Below are 18,024 nucleotides of genomic sequence, written 5' to 3' on the forward strand. Positions count from 1 at the left end.
CATCATAATCAAGATATAGAACAGTGCCCTCACTCTCAAACATTTCCTTATGCACCTCTACAGTCAATTCCCTTCCCTGACCTGATTCCCACCTGAGGCAATGACTGATCTGTCACTATAGTTTAGCCTTTTCGACAATTTCAAATAAATGGAATCACACAGAACATAGTACTGTGTTTTCCTTTTGCTTACTAGCATGATGTTTTGAGGTTTATCCATGCTGTCATATGTATTAATTTATTCCTCTTTTATTACTAAATAGAATTCCATAGTATGGAGACATTTTTATTGTTAAAATCAGACAAGTGATTAAAACTACCCATTAGTGGAAAACAACTACTAAAATAACTGCTATACACAACTTTTTAAGTTCACAGAAGTATTAAATGGTTTACCATTACCAAAGTCAAGTTAAAAGTTCTATGGAACAGGGGCACCTGTGTGGCTCAGTCGGTTAAGTATCTGCCTTCAGCTCAGGTCATGATCCCGGGGTCCTGGGATCAAGCCTCACATCAGGCTCCTTGCTTAGCAGGGAGTCTGCTTCTTCCTCTCCCTCTGCCCCTCCTCCATGCTTATGTTCTCACTCTCTTTCTAATAAATATTTTAAAAAATAAAAAAATTAAAAAAAATTTTTAAAGTTCTATGGAACATAACATACTCTCAAGCTTTGGGAAATTCTGAATCAAAAAGAAAAAAGTTATAGAATTGACATTGACAAAATTATATAGGTCACTGGAAGAACCCCTAAAGAACCTAAACACAACTTTTACCTGACAGGTATTTTAAATTGACTCTAAACAAAACAAAACAAAACAACCAAAAAAAACCAAAAAAAAAAAAAAAAAGAAAGAAAGAAATCATTCCTGGAGACAACTATTCCCTTGTTAGCACAGCCACTTGCTCTCAGTAAACACTAGTCATATAAATGAGTATGCTATCTTTCCCACTCAGTCATTCACTTCACAGGTAAGAAAATCTCACTGATTCACATAAACTATGGAAAGTGAGAGAGAAAGTAACAACATCTAATCATGGTCAGAACATTTTTTTAAGGTGTAAAATTCCTAAGTACATATAACAATTCAAAGCCATTTAAGTTATTTAAGTAACTTGTTTAATGAATAGAAAAAGATGAGTTATTTATATGTAAATAAGTTTCTAATTTGCTGGAAAATTATCTGCTTCACGAGTACTATATTTTGTCCTCCTAATCAGACTATCAATCTGTATTCAGGTTGAGGAAAGGGTTTTAAGAAACAGCACTTTTCAAACCTTACCTTTGCCAAAATCATTTAACTTTGAATAAACAGATCTTACTATTCAGTACATTCTTAGCATTCTATAATTAAGATTTTCAATTTTCACTGTTTTCAAACAACTCAAAAGACTACCACGTAGTAATTTAGTATTTTTACTGGGTCAAGTAATTAGACAGTAGTTAAACCCAACCTCCCTTCCAGTATCCGTATCTTATTAATGTTTTCCTTTTTTCCAATTTTTAACAAACAGTAAGTTCTGTGATAAAGTTTTAGAGGCAAAAACAACTGTTGGTGGTGGCAGAATTGAAAAGTTAATGGAATCTAAGACAGTTGTGGCTCTTAACCAGAATATGCACATTAAAGCTAATTTAAAGAATGAAGTCCTGAATTTTTTTTTTTACAAGTATGTATTACTTGCATGATCAGAGAAACTAAAAAAATTAAAAAATAGAAGAGTAGAACATGGAATTCCTTGGTGGCTCAAACTTATGAAACTTAAGAATCAGAAGAAAAACCACTTGTGAAGCTATTTAAAGGAATGCTTTAGCCAATTCAAAAATTACTCATTGAGAAGTAAAACTTGAGTTAAAATTTGAAAAGTAGCTAACTTATAATGGGTAAATAATTATAGTCTAATTAAAACTTGATATCTACCCCAGAGAAATAAAAACCTATGCCCATACGGACTTACTTGTGTTCACAGCAACATTATTCATAATACCCAAAAATTGAAAATAAATGAAATGTCCAGCAACTGGTAAATGAATAAACAAAATATGGTACATCCATATAATGGAATATTATTTGGTAATAAAAAAGGAAAACACCATAATTAAATGCCAGACCACATATAGTCCTATGATTCCATTTATATGAAATGTGCAGAAAGGCAAATTTATAGAAAATCTACAGAAAGCACATTAGTGGTTGTCTGAGGTAAATGATGAGGTAGGACCATGAATGGACATGAGATTTCTTTTTAGAGTGACAGAACTATTTTAAGATTAGATTGTTGTTATAATTGTACAACTCTAAATTTTCTAAAATTCACTGAGTTGTACACTTAAAAAGATGAATTTTATAGTATAAAATTACACCTCAATAACCTGTTAAAAACTGTACATACACAAACACACACAGGCAAAGGAAATCAGAAACCTATAAAAAATTTTACATAAATTTTATATAAGAACGTGGAAATTTAGGTATTCTTCATGAATGACGATTTTTATTTTTTACATAAGATCCAAAGCACTACGTAAAAAAAAAATCAAAATATTCAAATACAATACTCTCTCCCATCCAGGCCCGACCCTGCTTAGCTTCCAGATCAGACAAGATCAGGCATGTTCAGGGTGGTATGGCCATAGACTAAAATACTCTCTAAATGAAAATATTCTACTCATTCACAGAAATAGCACAAGTAAAGGAAAAGGGTATCTGACCCAGGATTAAGCCATCATCCTACCTTATCACTTAGAGGTGGTCTATTCATAGGACTAATTCCTTTTCGAATTCCAGTTGCTTTCCTAGCTGCAAGGCCAGTGATAACTCCATAAGGACGTCTCTTTCCGGGCATTACTCTTCCTCTACGGCTCAGACTATTCTTGCCAAAACCTGTAGGAGGTTTAAAAAAAAAAAAAAAAGCCAATCTAAAAATGCAACTGAAGGGCACACAGGTCATAGGGTATTCTATTTCTTAAGCAGGGTGGAAGGTATGAGGGTTTCATTTTTCATTTATTGTTTATATTATATTTCTTATATTACTATTACATAATACTATTGCATTATTTACATGTATTTCTTTTGAAATTACATATTTCATTTTTAAAGAGGCAATAAACTGCACCATTAAGGGTTCTGTTACTGTAATGGACTGCAAAGGACTTTAAGATTCTCACATTTCCCTGGTATCTATACTCTCTTGCATTACTTTCTCAATGAACAACTTTCCCTGTGCAATGTGGTGTCCACTAACATGAGGTTACTAAATGCTTGAAATATGACTAGTCTGAACTATGATGTAACAAAAAAGTACAATATTTCACTAATAACTTTGTATTAATTATATACTGCAAAGACATTCTGGATATATTGGGTTAAATAAAATACATATTCATATGTGGTTCGCATTTTATTTCTGTTGAACAATAATGATCTTGAGTGGGTCACTATCTCATATCCCATTTACTTACTATGTTGCAGTTTGGCTTATTTTCATTTCTACTGTATTAAAACTGCTTTTGCTAAAGACCCTATTGAGCTCCAAAGAATATATTTTAATATCTGTGGCATGTGACAAAACTTGACTTTGCCTTTCCATTGTGTATCGTATTTATTTTAATACATTTTTAAAAGATTTTATTTATTTAGTTGAGAGAGAGAGAGATAGCCAGAGAGAGCACAAGCAGGGGACAGAGGGAGAAGCAGGCTCCCCCCCTGAGCAGAGGACCCGATGTGGGGCTCGATCCCAGGGTCCTGGGAACATGACTTGAGCCAAAAAGGCAGATACTTAACTGACTGAGCCACCTGGGTGCCCCTAAATATTTTCTAATTACAAAAAAACGAACATGTCCATTGCAGAAATCTTTAATATAAAGTACAAATGAAAATAAAAGTCACCCATTATCCCATTATCTTGGGATAACCACTAACATTACATCTCTTGCTACTCTTTTCTTTTATTCCTACACACTTAAAAAGTTAACATTTTTAGTTTCAACTATTTTTTAAGCAACTCAAAAGACTATCACAGAGGTAGTTCATAATTTTGTACTACCAAGTGCCTAGAAGGTGCACTGAATCAATCTTCCTGGCAACCATATTTCATAGCCTGTGTACTATTTTGTAGTGTGCATTAACACTGCATTGTAAATATTATCCCATGCCTTTAATATTCTTTCATTGTATTATTATTATTTTAAGTAGGCTCCATGCCCAACGAGGAGCTTGAACTCATGACCCTGAGATTAAGTCACATGCTCTACCCACTGAGCCAGCCAGGTTCCCCCCATTGTATTATTTTTTTAATGTGCCATACTTGATCCAAAAACCTCACAAAGATCACTTCACTTACTTCTAATGTTAAATTATTATAAACAACATTTTCTGGCGGGGGAGGTGAAGATGCAACAAACTTATTTAACTCATTAGTAAGAGCATAGCAGGGCAACAAATCCAGTTCCAAAGAACTCGAAAAAGCTGGATTTTATATTCAGTGGCAGAAAAAAGGAATGTTTAAATAAGATAGCTATATTAAGACAGAAAACTGGTAAATGTCTTATAGGGGGAAAAAAGCATGATTTTCAGGGTTATTTTTTCTACTGGACAATTGAAAAAAACTACCAATTATATATAAATTTACCTCTAATTTTACAGAGTTGCAAAGTATCAGTAATATGCACTAAGAACATTACAAGGACATAGGTTTAATCAACAGTAAATAGGGACGCCTGGGTGGCTCAGTCATTAAGCGTCTGCCTTCGGCTCGGGTCATGATCCCAGGGTCCTGGGATCGAGCTCCCATCGGGCTCCCTGCTCAGCGGGAAGCCTGCTTCTCCCTCTCCCACCCCCCTGCTTGTGTTCTGTCAAATAAATAAATAAAATCTTAAAAAAAAACAAACAGTAAATAGCAAGTCAAATTTACATTTTTCTAGATTTCTAGAGGTAATATTTTCATACACATCTGATTATTTCTTCAAGATATAAATTTCTAGAAGTTGAAATGCTATATCAAATAGTAAAGCAAATTAAGGATTTTGATTCATGTTGTAAAAAAATCCCCTTTAGAATGACTGTATTTATTCATATTCCCAGGAATATAAGGGTGCCACTTTTTCCATATCATTGACAATACTGAATATTCTCTTTAATCTTTATCACTTGGTATTTGAAAAAAAAAATCTTGTCTTATTTGGTAGTTTACTAGTGAGAATGGACATTTTCCATGTGTTTTTGGCTAGCTATTCTTCCATTCATGAACTGTCATGTTCATAAGTACGTTTTCTGGGGTCAAGTTTTAATATCCTTTAATAGTTTTTTTTTTTAAGATTTTATTTATTTATTTGAGAGAGAGAGAGAGAGAACAAGCAGGGGCAGCAGCAGAGGGAGAGGGAGAAGCAAGCTCCCCGCTGAGCAGGGAGCCCGACACGGGGCTCGATCCCAGGACCTCGGGATCATGACCTGAGCCGAAGGCAGACGCCCAACAGAGCCATCCAGGCACCCCAATATCCTTTGGTACTTTGAAAGAATTAGATTAAATTTAAAATTAATTTTTTAAGAATTGACATCTTTACAATATTCATGAACACAGTATGTCTTGCCACTTATTCAAGGCTTCTCATCACTAAACTCAGTTTTCTTAAGTTTACTCCTACATATTTTATATATTTTGTTGTCAATCACAAAAAAAGATCCCTTTTCTAACAATAATTTTCATATTGTCATTCCTGGGATTACCAAAAGCTACTGAAGTTTTTAATTAATACCTTTTAATTGACCATCCCACTGAACTTACTTTTTTAGTTCTATAGTCTTTCAAATTGTTTTCTTGGGGGGAAAAAAAATTATTTTCTTGGGATTACTGAGCAACAACTTGTCACCTGCAAATGATACGGTCTTCTTTTTTCTAATTGCACCTCAAATTCTTCTATGTCTTAATGCAATGACCAGAAATCCCAGAGAACCATGCTAAGTAACAATTGTGATACTGGGCATTTTTATTTTTTTCTTAAGATTTTATCTATTTATTTGACAGAGAGAGAGAGAGAACACAAGCAGAGGGAGCTGCAGGCAGAGGGAAACGGAGAAGCAAGACTCCCCACTGAGCAGGGAGCCCTATGGAGGGCTTAATCCCAGAACCCTGATCATGACCTGAGCCAAAGGCTTAAGTGACTGAGCCACCAAGGTGCCCTGTGCATTTCTATTCTGGAATTCTTATTTTGGGGAGAATGTCTTTAGAATGGTATCCTGTATAATACTACACACCTGCAATACGGTAACAGGTCTTCTAACAGAAAAGTTTCACGGCCAAACTAAAAATAGTTAAAATTGTTTTCTTTACTATAGGATTTCTTAGGACTAATGTGTGTAATGAATCTCTAAGTTGGGGATAATAGTGTATGTATTCCCAAACTTACCTAATTCCAGAATGCTTTTGTGTAGTGTACCTATTTTGAGAACAGAGCTCAACAAGATAGGAAAACGTGTTATAATAGTTGAACCATTTACCAATTTATTGCCTTTCAACTCCCAATTCACTCTTTACTGCCCTGCTTCTATTACAGGAACATTTCTCTTACCAGCAGGCACAATGGTAAGCTTTGTAAATAGAGGGCATTGGAGAGACTCTAGAGAAAGGATTTTTACTTTCAGGTTCCAATGTACACTTCAAGACTTATTCTGGGGCACAGAAAACCTAGTGGTACTCATTATCCCTCCGCTGCAAGCTGAGACTGGTGAGGCAAGAGAGGCACCAAGGGCACAAAATCTGAGTGTGAGTGACACCCTCAATGCTGGGCCTTAGGCATCTGTCCAGATCTAGTCCTAGGCATCACTATAGTTCTGGCCATACTCATCCTCCATTGAATTTAAGTTGCATCACCCCCGCAGGTGGCTTCCTAGTGAGTTCCACCAGAATGGCAACTCCGTGTGACAGGGAGTTCTTCCAGATTTGTTCCTTTCTTGGGTACTCTGCCTCAGTCCTAAAGTACTGATTACTTTTATAACCAGGGGAAGACCAATAAAGACACAATTTTTTAAATTGTGAAATCAAATTTATTGGGGTTTTTTAAAGTTTTATTTATTTAAGTAATCTCTACACCCAATATGGGGCTCGAACTCATGACCTTGAGATCAAGAGTCACACACTCTTCTGACTGAGACAGCCAGGTACCCTTTGAAACCAAATTATTGTTGTTCTATGTGTGATTTCCTTCTAGAATTGCAGCCAAATAAAGATTAAGCATGTTGAGGGAACCTGTATATTTAAGTTAAATTTACAACTACTTGTTATTTTCATTTGTATTAAATATGAAACAGATACCATTGACTCTGTTAACACACTGTGCTGAGTACTTTAAACAAGAACTTGGTGGGGTTGGGCGCCTGGGTGGCTCAGTTGGTTGAGCGACTGCCTTTGGCTCAGGTCATGATCCTGGAGTCCCAGGATCGAGTCCCACATCGGGCTCCCCGCTCAGCGGAGAGTCTACTTCTCCCTCTGACCCTCTTCCCTCTCATGCTCTCTGTCTCTCATTCTCTCTCTCTCTCAAATAAATAAAATCTTTAAAAAAAAAAAAGGTTAAGAATTTGGTGGGGTTGATGATAACATCTTAATTTTGCAGGTGAGCAAAGTGAGGTGAAGAACACTGACTACCCAGATTGTCACAGTTAGAAAATGGCACAGCCATCAATCTAGGTGCAAGTTAGTATGGCTCCAAAAACTGAACACTTTCCAAACTGTAATATATAAACTAAAGAATAAAAGGTAAAAAATATAATCTAGGATACATTTCCAAAGAGGAAAAGAACAATTATTATAGAAAAAGTGGGCTCTCAGCTAGGCATTATAAAACAGACAAAATTTGATTAGGGAGATAAACATAATCTTACAAGTACAAAGACATGGGTAACCACAGCATATTGAGATACAGTTTAGGAAAAAGAAAAAGAATTAAATGAATGCAGTGGCCTCAAATCAGTGGGCTTTATAAAAAAAAAAAATCAGTGGGCTTTATGGGGGGATAAAGAATACACTTGACAAAGAATGAGGGGTCACAGAATTCATGATCAGGTTACATCAGCCTAGAAGCAGTATCTTTGAATGAAAGAGGGAGAAAGAAGGCAGTGAGACCATTTCAGATGCTACTGTAGTACTCAAACATGACATGATAAAGGATGGGGAGTGGAACAAAGAAATTTGAAAGTATTCCAAAAGAATGAATGAATTAGCAAAGAGAAAGATTAAAGAAAGAAGGAATCTATTATTATAAACAAAGTTTTAAGCTCAGATGAGACAAGAATAAAACTGATTAAAAGGAGAAAGCATAGACAGAAGTCTATTCCTGGGTGCCTTCTACTTCTGACTGCTATAAGACAGAAGTCTATTCCTGGGTGCCTTCTACTTCTGACTGCTATAGTCGTTGCTCTCATACTCATTATCCTTTCCACTTTTATTTCTATGAGTGACTTCTCTACCTTCTAGCAAACTTAGATCATCCCTTCCCCCACCCTCCCTTTATACCTTGAAACAAACTTCACCAGCTGTACCTCAATTTTAGCAATGGTTCTATATTTCACCCTTTCATTGTCACGTTTCATAAAGAAAGACCTATACATACTGTCCCAATTCTCTCCCTTCTTACCTACTGTTAAGTGTCTTATAAAAAGCATCATAGAGATTCTAAAGACATCATCTAATATGGTAAGTCCTTTCTTGGCTTTTTTTTTAAGTAAGCTCTATGCCCAATGTGGGGCTTGCACTCACAACCCCAAGATCAAGAGTCTCATGCTCTACAGACTCAGCCAGCCAGGCGCCCCATCTTTTCTTAGTTTTCATCCATTCCAGCCCCTCTAGAAAGTTCTCTCCTGTCTTTCCAGAGTATCTTCATTCTTAATTACTTCAACTACTACCTCTATGAAAATCCTTTCATTTTCAGCTGTACTAGAGCAGTTTAACCCTAGCAGCCATGTATCAGAACCACATATGAAGCTTAAAAAAAAAAAATCCCAAGGCCCAACTTCTACAGATTCTGCTTGAGTAGAAATGGAGTGCAGCCAGAGCATCAGTCTAGTTTATAAAGCTCCACAGGCATGACCAAGGTTGATAATTAAAACTAAAGACGGGAATTTTCATCTTATGTTTGCATCCTTAGCGCAATCCCTTTGTGAATTTCTCTCATACACTTATCAACTTGCCTCAGTACTTTCTGGAGTCTGATCACTTACACAAAGATTTCAGGGGTTTTTGGGAAATGTCGAATCACAGTGAATCCAGTCATATTACTGGCTCCTTTCCAAAGCAACATACAAATATTCCCGTCTCTTCTACTTCTGAAAGAAACACCATTCTCAAACTTTTTGGTCTCAGGACCTCTGTTTTTTGTTGTTGTTTTTGTTTTTTAAGATTTTATGTATTTATTTGAGAGAGAGAAAGACAGTCAAGTGGGGGGAGGGGCAGAGGAAGAGGGGAAAAACAGACTCCCCACTGAGCGAGGAGCCTGATGTGGGGCTGGATCCCAGGACCCTGAGATTATGACCTGAGCTGAAGGCAGCTGCTTAACCAACGGAGCCAACCAGGTGCCCCTCAGGACCCCTTTATACTCTTAATTATTGAGAACTCCAGAACTTTTGTTTCTGTGGGTTTATGTTTATTGATATTATCATACTAGAAATGAAAAATAAAACATTTAAAAGCTATTTGTTATTTCATTAAAGCAACAATAATAAACCCACTACGGGGCAAATAACGTATTTTTAATGAAAAATAACAATTATTTTCCCCCAAAATCCCAAAACTATTTAAAAGGAATGATAGCACTGTTTCGTATTTTTGCAAATCTCTTTGGTGTCTACCTTAATAAAGATAGCTAGATTCTTATATCTGCTACCACATTCAATTTAATTATCACAGGGTGTCATATAGACTCTGGAAAACATTCATGAAAGGGTAAACAGTGAAAACACAATGTCTTAGTATTATTATAAAAATGGTTTTGACCTTGTGGACCCCTTGAGTGCTGGGGATTCCCCAGGGTCCCTGAACAACACTTTGAACCGATGCTGTATACTATTCAACCACTGAGGAATATTCACGTTGTTTATACAAGTATTTAATGAGTGACTAAATTATATTTTGGGCCAAGAATTACGAAGATTTTTATACACTTATTTGTTCAGCCATCAAAAATAATTTATTCAGAGGGGCGCCTAGCTGGCTCCATCAGTAGAACATGTGACTTCTGACCTTAGGGTTTTAAGTTCAAGCCCCAAAGTTGGGTGTAGAGATTACTTAGAAAGATAAAATCTTTAAAAAATAAATAAAAATAATTTATTGAGAGTCTGCCAAAGGCTCTCTATCTTACATGTTCTTTTACCTCAAGCTAACATCCTCACTGACATTACAATGTGGAAATCTGAACTTCTAACCAATGAGTCTGAGACAATCTTCTATCTCTCTGCACATTCAGTGACAGAAGTAGATGTTCTATTTTAGGCTCTGTCACATGTAACCGGAGAACAAACAAGCACAGGTTCAATCTTATAAGATCCTAAGCTGCCCCCCCGGTATCATTTATCTTAAAGCTCAGATCATAACCCCCATAAAAGGAAAGCTTTTCTGATCCTTCATGGACCAGATCCTCTCTCACCTTATCCATTAAATCCCTACTAATTTTCTTAGCACAAAATCTATCTAAAGTCCTATGGTACTATTGGAATTTCTCTCATGACATTTCTCAACTCCATGTTTTTCGTCCTACCTCTGTTACTAGAAATTCCTTGAAGTAAAAGATCACATCTCTAAATACCTTTGAGAACTGGTCAATTCAGGGCATTTATCATGTATTTAACATGTGGCTAGTGAAAACAAATATATTTCTGGTTTCTGTGAACTCTGAAATTATTTTAAAGCAAATCATGTATAAAATATGGTATGCTGAGTAACATTTATAAGAATCTTTAAATATAATACACTGGTATTAAAAAATTCATTTGCTATGCTAAATATCTGTCACAAAATTTACTTGCTTGGGTTCAGTTGTTTAAGAAATTACTAGAGAAGAGGCGCCTGGGTGGCTCAGTCAGTTGAGCAACCAACCCTTGGTTTCAGCTCAGGTCGTGATCTCATGGGACGCGGGGTTGAGCCCTGGGTGGAGTCCCTCATCAGGTTCCGCATCTAGCTCTGTGCTCAGCAGGGAGTCTGCTTGGGATTCTCGCCCTCTGCCCCTCCCCCCACTCACAAGCACACACACATTCAGGCACACACACGCTTGCTCTCTCAAATGAGTAGATAATTTTTTTTTTTTTTTAAGAAATTAGAGAAGAATAAAATTTTGTGTAGGGTCTAACCTCAGTAACAGACATATTTTGAGGGTATGATGGCATATTAACCGTTAGATAAAGAACTAATTATAATCATCCTCAGCCCACAGGTAATTATTTTTTATGTTTTTTAACATACAGGATAAAAGTCAACTTAGGAGCTAGTTCATCAAACATTTTTTACAAGTGTAAAAAGGATCTAGAGTTTTTTAATTTGAACAAAGGTTTATTCTAAAACACTGATATAACTGCTAAAAAAATGAATGAGTCATATACAATTAATAGGGCTCTGTTACAGCCTTAAATCCATTTTGGAACAAGATGGCTGTAAATAAATAAGCTTCCAAACTGCCAAAAATAACTGTATATGTAGAGTTCCAAGATCATTAGGTCACTTCTAAGGCACTCAATTCTGAATGTTACCTTTGGAATATTTAACAAATCCTAGAAGCCCTAGATGATAATACAAAGAGTCTGGAAGTATTTTCCATGCAGAATAGTCTCCACATTTTTTTTTTTTTTTTTTTTTTGACAGAGAGAGAGGCAGCAAGAGAGGGAACACAAGCAGGGGGAGTAGGAAAGGGAGAAGCAGGCTTCCCGCTGAGCAGGAGCCCGATGTGGGGCTCGATCCCAGGGCCCTGGGATCATGACCTGAGCTGAAGGCAGACGCTTAACAACTGAGCCACCCAGGCGCCCCTAGTCCCCACATATTTAAAAAGTTCTCATATAGAAAAGAGAGTTTGCTTCCTGTAACTCCGTAGAATTAACAGGTGGGCAAGATTTACTTCAAACTAAGAAAACTTCCTAGTAAATAGAGTTGTCTCCTATAATGGAGTTGTCTTGTGAAGTAGTATGCTCGTTCACTGGATATATGTATGCTGGAGTTACGTAATTATCCACCAGATAGACTGTTAAAGAAATACCTAACTAGGAAGGAGCAGGGCGCCTGGGTGGCTCGGTCGTTGGGCATCTGCCCTCGGCTCAGGTTATTATCCCAGGGTCCTGGGACTGAGCCCCGTATTGGGCTCCCTGCTCAGTGGGAAGCCTGCTTCTCCCTCTCCCACTCCCCCTGCTTGTGTTCCCTCTCTTGCTGTTTCTCTGTCAAATAAAAAAAAAAAAAAAAAAGAAATACCTAACTGGGAAGGAGATAAAACCTCATGATATGTAAAATCCTTTACAATTCTATAGTCCTAAATATAATTTATGCTATTTTTATACTGAGGGTACCTTAAAAATGACCTAATGTTTTTAAAAAACAGGGTTATGACCTATTTAAAGCAACTTAAAATGTTTACCAGATTTCAAGATTAAACAAAAACCTGAGAGTAAAAACAAATCACAAAGGGTACTAATATATTTCCCCCATGTTTTAAGTATGTACTAAAGATAGCATACTACGAACCCACACATAATAGCTCTTTATTAAAGCTTACTTGTAAAACTTACCAGAATTCTGTTGGATTCCCCATCGCACTCTCATCCTGAATTGCCGGGTACTACTTTGCTGGAGTTTTCTATTTAGTCTCGGAAAATTCTGCTTCTTTCCTTCCTTTCGATTCAATTTGATGATATCATCTGTGATATAGGAAATGTGATGATTATTTTCATTTTAACCTAATGACTCGATTACTCGGTCTCATTTTCTAGTTAATAGATTTCCTATGTCCCTAACTTCTTTGCTACTTTGAAAGCACTTTCATAAGATAATAATAAGATAAAAACTCAAATCAGCCAATATACTTGCAGCACTGAAGAAGTTTTGTAGGAAAACTTCAATTCACTAGCCCAAAGCAGATCTACCAATTAATGAAGATTTCTGTTATCCGCAGTATTTCTTTACCTGATGCATATAAACAAAAGCCTGTTTACAAAAACTACTCATATTTACTTTCCAAAATCACAGAAGTATCTAGTTTTTAAAGACCACCTTCCAATAAAACCATAGGCAGTAAAAAAACAAAAAAACATTCAATTAAAAGAGTACATCTCTAAAGAAATTCACCTCAATTCAGCAAATATTTACTGAGCATACACTATGTACAATGAATATATGTGACAGGCTGTGCTAGAATAAAAACAACAAAAGTAAAATTGGTCCCTTTTCTCAGTTAAGTTTAAAATTATTGATGGAAACAGACAAGTAAATAGCTAATATTAAATAAAACAAGTACATAATAAAGGTATAGTACAAAAAGAAAATAATGAGTTCTCTACTCCTCTAGCAAAATAATTCAGGGTTACCTTACTTTACTTTTTACCTGATCTTTCAAATCCTCATTTTTTTCAAAAACACTTTTAAACTCTCCCAAAGTAATTTACAAACATTACATTGTTCTAATACCACAGCACAACAATATGAAGATCAGGAAACTAAATGTACTTCAGATTTCTATTTAGCAATGTTAAAAGAAGATTACTAGAATCCAAAAATACTCGTTTAAGAAATATCCAAATACTTTGTCCACAGTCCCAACTCCAATATTAATTTTGATGATTGATAAAGCAAATAAGCCTGGTCAACAACTTAATAAAATTTCACAAAACTAATTAACCTCAATTATTTTTTTCCAAACTGCTCTAAACACAAGAACCTAACAACTATATTAATATAATTAGTCTTCTCTGAAGTAAAAGAAGGAATTATATATTATAGGAATCCTTCCTTATGTATTACCTACCTAACCCACCAGTAATCTTCAAGATTCTTAATCACAAATATTCATTAAAATAATTCAAATCTTCCCAAAGTACTTTGTTATCTTCTTGAGGTCAGTCCTTCCCCTAAAATAAATTCATCCAAGTAAAAGACACTCAAAAACATTCGTTTTAAAATAAAAAGTTTTCAGGGCCCCCTGGGTGGCTCAGTTGGTTAAGCGTCTGCCTTCAGCTCAGTTCATGATCTCAGGGTCCTGGGACCCAGCCCAGCACTGGGCTACCTGCTCAGCGGGGAGTCTGCTTCTCCCTCTCCATCTTGCCCCTTCTTACTCCCCACTTGTGCTCTTTTTCGCTCTCTCTCAAATAAAGAAATAAAATCTTTTTAAAAAAAAAGTTTCATGAAATCAGATACATGAACATGTTATAGTCTCAGGGGGCAGAAAGGAAATACTTTTGAATACTTTTGAAACACCACTTTCCTTTGACAAGGTGCTACTTATTCTTCCCCAGAAGTATGAAATCTCAGAGCCATGAGAGTTCACCAAAAAAATGAATTTGCTGAGGATCATTAAAAAAAAAAAAGGCAAAATATAATTTTGACTAACCAGGTTTATTTTAAAATACAGCATTTTATAAAGTATAAACATAAAATTAAGAGTAGCAAAACATGAAATATAAAATTGCTTTATATTTAAATGTTTTATTATCTAAATCTTCAAGTTAAATGATTGACTGTGGATTCCTCCAATCTAAAAGAAGAAAATGGCCTTCTCCTACTCAGGTAGACAGGGTATATATCAGAAAAAACAAACAAAAATCCCATTACAATGAGCTACTTTTATGAAAAAATTTCTTCCATGACATTAGGAATATATACATGGTAATAAAAACAGTAGTAACTAAGAAGCGTTGTTCTCACAAGTATTCATTTAATTCTCACAATTCTATGAAGTATTATAATACCCATTTTCAAAATAAGAAACTGAACCACAATAAGGCCAGCTATTGGTAACCTTGGTAGATATTCTATAAGAATATTCATATAATTCATACAGCCACAATTTAAAACAAAAATCAGATTCTAAACCTCTGCAGACCTGATAAAGTGGAATATTTACAAAGCATAATAACTGTCTAAAATAGGTATCATCTCAGGGTGCCTGGTTGACTCAGTCAGAAGAGCATGCAACTCGATCTCAGGGTCATAAAATTGAGCCCCAGGTTGGGTGTAGAGACTACTAAAAAAAAAAGTACCATTTCTTCATCCCATTTCTGTAAAATCCTCAATTAAAAAAAATGGAATCTGAAAGAATGCTATATATTCTTGGAGGAGAGAAAAGAAACCAATGTCTATTTTAGCTATCTATCATAGCACTTCGTTTCTACCTTCAAAGAGAATTATCCCTCCACTTTCTTCACTTGAACATCCTAACCAAACAATACAAAAAAACCTAGAAACTTAAGAAATGTATTGGTTATGATAATACATGTTTAACACTTCCAGCAACATCTATAAGTTTTTTTTTATTTGTATGATTTGGGGCAAGTTATTTCTCTATGCCTCAGGTTTTGTAAAACAGAAATAACAACAATGGTTTACATAGTGTGTTTATGTAAATATAATGCTTACTGTGTACCAGGTACTGTTCTAAGCGGTTTATATATGCTTATTGACTCATTTAACACAGCAACCCTCTGAGACAGACCAGCACTATTACCACTTTTTACACATGAAGCACTGAGAAATACTTTGCCTGTGACCAAAGGGTAGTCAGTGGCAGGGGATTTGAAATGAAGACAGTGTGGTTCTGGATTCCATGCTTTTTATCATTAGGAGCACATACCTCATAGAGTTATTAGGAGACTAAACCGAGTTAACACACATCAAATGTTTAGATCAGTGCCTGCAAGGTGGTAAGCACTCAATAAATACTCGTTATCAAATTCTTCTTGGCCTTAGCTGAAAAGATTTCTCATTTCTTTAGAGTTCACTACTATCAGCAAGACAAGACTTGAGGCCAAACCTATTATTTCTGATGATTTACTTAATTCACATATTAGATTCTAATGTGTGGTAATCGCAGCAATCCAAGAGTTTTTGATTTTTGACTTAAAACTTAGCAGATAAACCACAGCAAAAAAGAAAAATACCTTCCTTGGAAAAGTTACACCTCTGTATCCACCTGTCAGGTACTTTTCAAACACTTATCCGAAAAACTATAGGCCACAAAAAGAGCAGGCAGAACCACATCTGATAATGGTAACTTGAATCTTGACAAAAAGCTGGTTAACTTTTAAACCAGCTAATCCAGAGGCTAGTGCCTCACTAGTGTTAGGTCTGAATGTTTAATTGAATCACCGACCCTCCTACTTTCTACAAAATCCTCACCAAAGCACTCCACTCTTCCTTATAGGGGCTGGACCCCATGCTTCACCCGGCTTCCCATTAATCCACGTCAATCTCTCCTTCGGTTTTTGCTTTTTTCCTAATTAGCTAACTTTGCGGCCTAGATAAAGAGAGAGCGCCTTTCTAAGCACCTCCTAAAAAAACCATCGGATGAAGCCATTGCCTGATGATATTCTGACAAACGCTCCAGGGTGGGCGCCCCGATGTGGCCCCCCCGCTGTGGCGCCGAGGTCTGGCGCCAGGCAGAAATGGCCAACTCTCGGGGGCGTCTCTGCGCTGCCCGCCCCGCGCCAGGCGTAGGCCTGGCCACACAAATGCCCAACGAGCCCTCTCCTGAACCAGCGACTCTAACCGAACGCAGACCTGGCCGGGCTCTCAAAGGGCTTTCTTCAGCAAGGATGTTTCCCTCGCTCCCCTGACACCGCCGACAGCGAACACGCTTGAGAGAAAAGCCCCGGAGTTTTCCTCACAAAGAGCCGCGGTCGTCCGCGAGTGGTAGCGCCCCTCGACCCTCAAAACCCCCAGCCCGCAGCGCCGCCCGCCCCCACTGCCCCTCCTCAGACACAGCCCCGCCGAGGGGACGCCGGGTCCCTCCGGCTCAACCACCGCACCAGCTGGCGCTCCCCCTGTCCCCGTGGGCCCTCACTTGGTTCCGCCCACCCGCAAGGAAAAACTCAACAGACAACTGCGGCCAACCGCCCCTTCCCCCACAAACCGCGGTACTCGGTTCCACCCACACCCTCCCCCCACTCCCACTCGGTCCAACTCGGCTCCTTACCCAAAGACATATCAATTTTGTCAAGGTTTTCATTGCTGCGGGCTTTCGGCTGCGGCGGCGGTGGGGTCGCCGTGGCTCCCACTAACCGGGTACCAAACCGGTTCATGGCTGGGGACGTCGCGCTGGAACAGTCAGCGGAGAAGGCCGGAGACCGAGGCCTGCCACCTCCCACTCACGCACGCAGACTAGCTGCACTGAGGGAGCGCGCACGCGTGCTAGCGGCGCCTTCGCTCTCCCACCCGCGGCTGCGGGAGGGGAGAGGGGCTACAGAGACGAGCGGCCGGCGAGAGCGGCCCCACGCCCGGGCTTGCTCTTAGCGGCCCTTGCCGGACAGGAGGAAACATTGCACCCGCTGCTCTGGACGCTTGCAAAGGCCGCTGTTTTAGCTGTTCTCCTTTCCAACCAATTTGGGGGATACTGGACTTTTGAGCACCTCAGGATCGCATGCCTTAAATGAGATTGTGTTCCTCCGTGTCCTTCGTCTCCGTCCTGCTTCAGAAAGGCCCCCTAAGCTTTGATACACACGAACCTTTCACACCCCACTGCAACGCAGCCTCAGAGGCGGGATAGACCCCATAAGGGCTTAGATTGCAGAGCTCCCCTCTCCCAGGCAGCTCCTCCACCTGCAACATGCGGAGTCGCCACGTCTGGATGCAGAGCAAAAGCTGCAGTAACAATTCTTGCGTCACCTTACCAAAAAAAGCAAATGCTAACGTTTCCTGCATCTGTACCACTTCTCAACCGGCACTCTAAAACATTTACACGGTACTAGCTACCTTAATAACACCTCATCTTCCCTTAGGAGGGGGGTAAGTACCTCTGCTTGTTTGGCTGCATTTTTCTCTAATTCATTTGCGCTGGGAATTGATAGGATTCGTTTTCTTTCT

The 18,024-nt window shown here is 37.9% G+C and overlaps 1 protein-coding gene across 1 annotated transcript in view; it reads right to left on the minus strand.

The window, feature by feature from the left end:
- FYTTD1 (forty-two-three domain containing 1) overlaps positions 1–17,371 on the minus strand; it is a 29,031-nt gene extending 11,660 nt beyond the window's left edge. The window contains exons 1-3 of the mRNA XM_028101158.2: positions 17,138–17,371; positions 12,744–12,872; positions 2,728–2,876 (exon numbers count right to left, since the gene is read on the minus strand). Coding sequence (XP_027956959.1) covers positions 2,728–2,876; positions 12,744–12,872; positions 17,138–17,243 — 384 coding nt within the window. The 5' untranslated portion in view covers positions 17,244–17,371. The remainder of the gene's footprint in view (positions 1–2,727; positions 2,877–12,743; positions 12,873–17,137) is intronic.
- Between the last annotated feature and the right edge of the window lie 653 nt (positions 17,372–18,024).

Source organism: Eumetopias jubatus, unplaced genomic scaffold (assembly GCF_037043125.1).
Source record: "Eumetopias jubatus isolate StellerSeaLion01/CBP00866 unplaced genomic scaffold, mEumJub1_p1.0 scaffold_1, whole genome shotgun sequence".
Classification (NCBI taxonomy): Eukaryota; Metazoa; Chordata; class Mammalia; order Carnivora; family Otariidae; genus Eumetopias; species Eumetopias jubatus.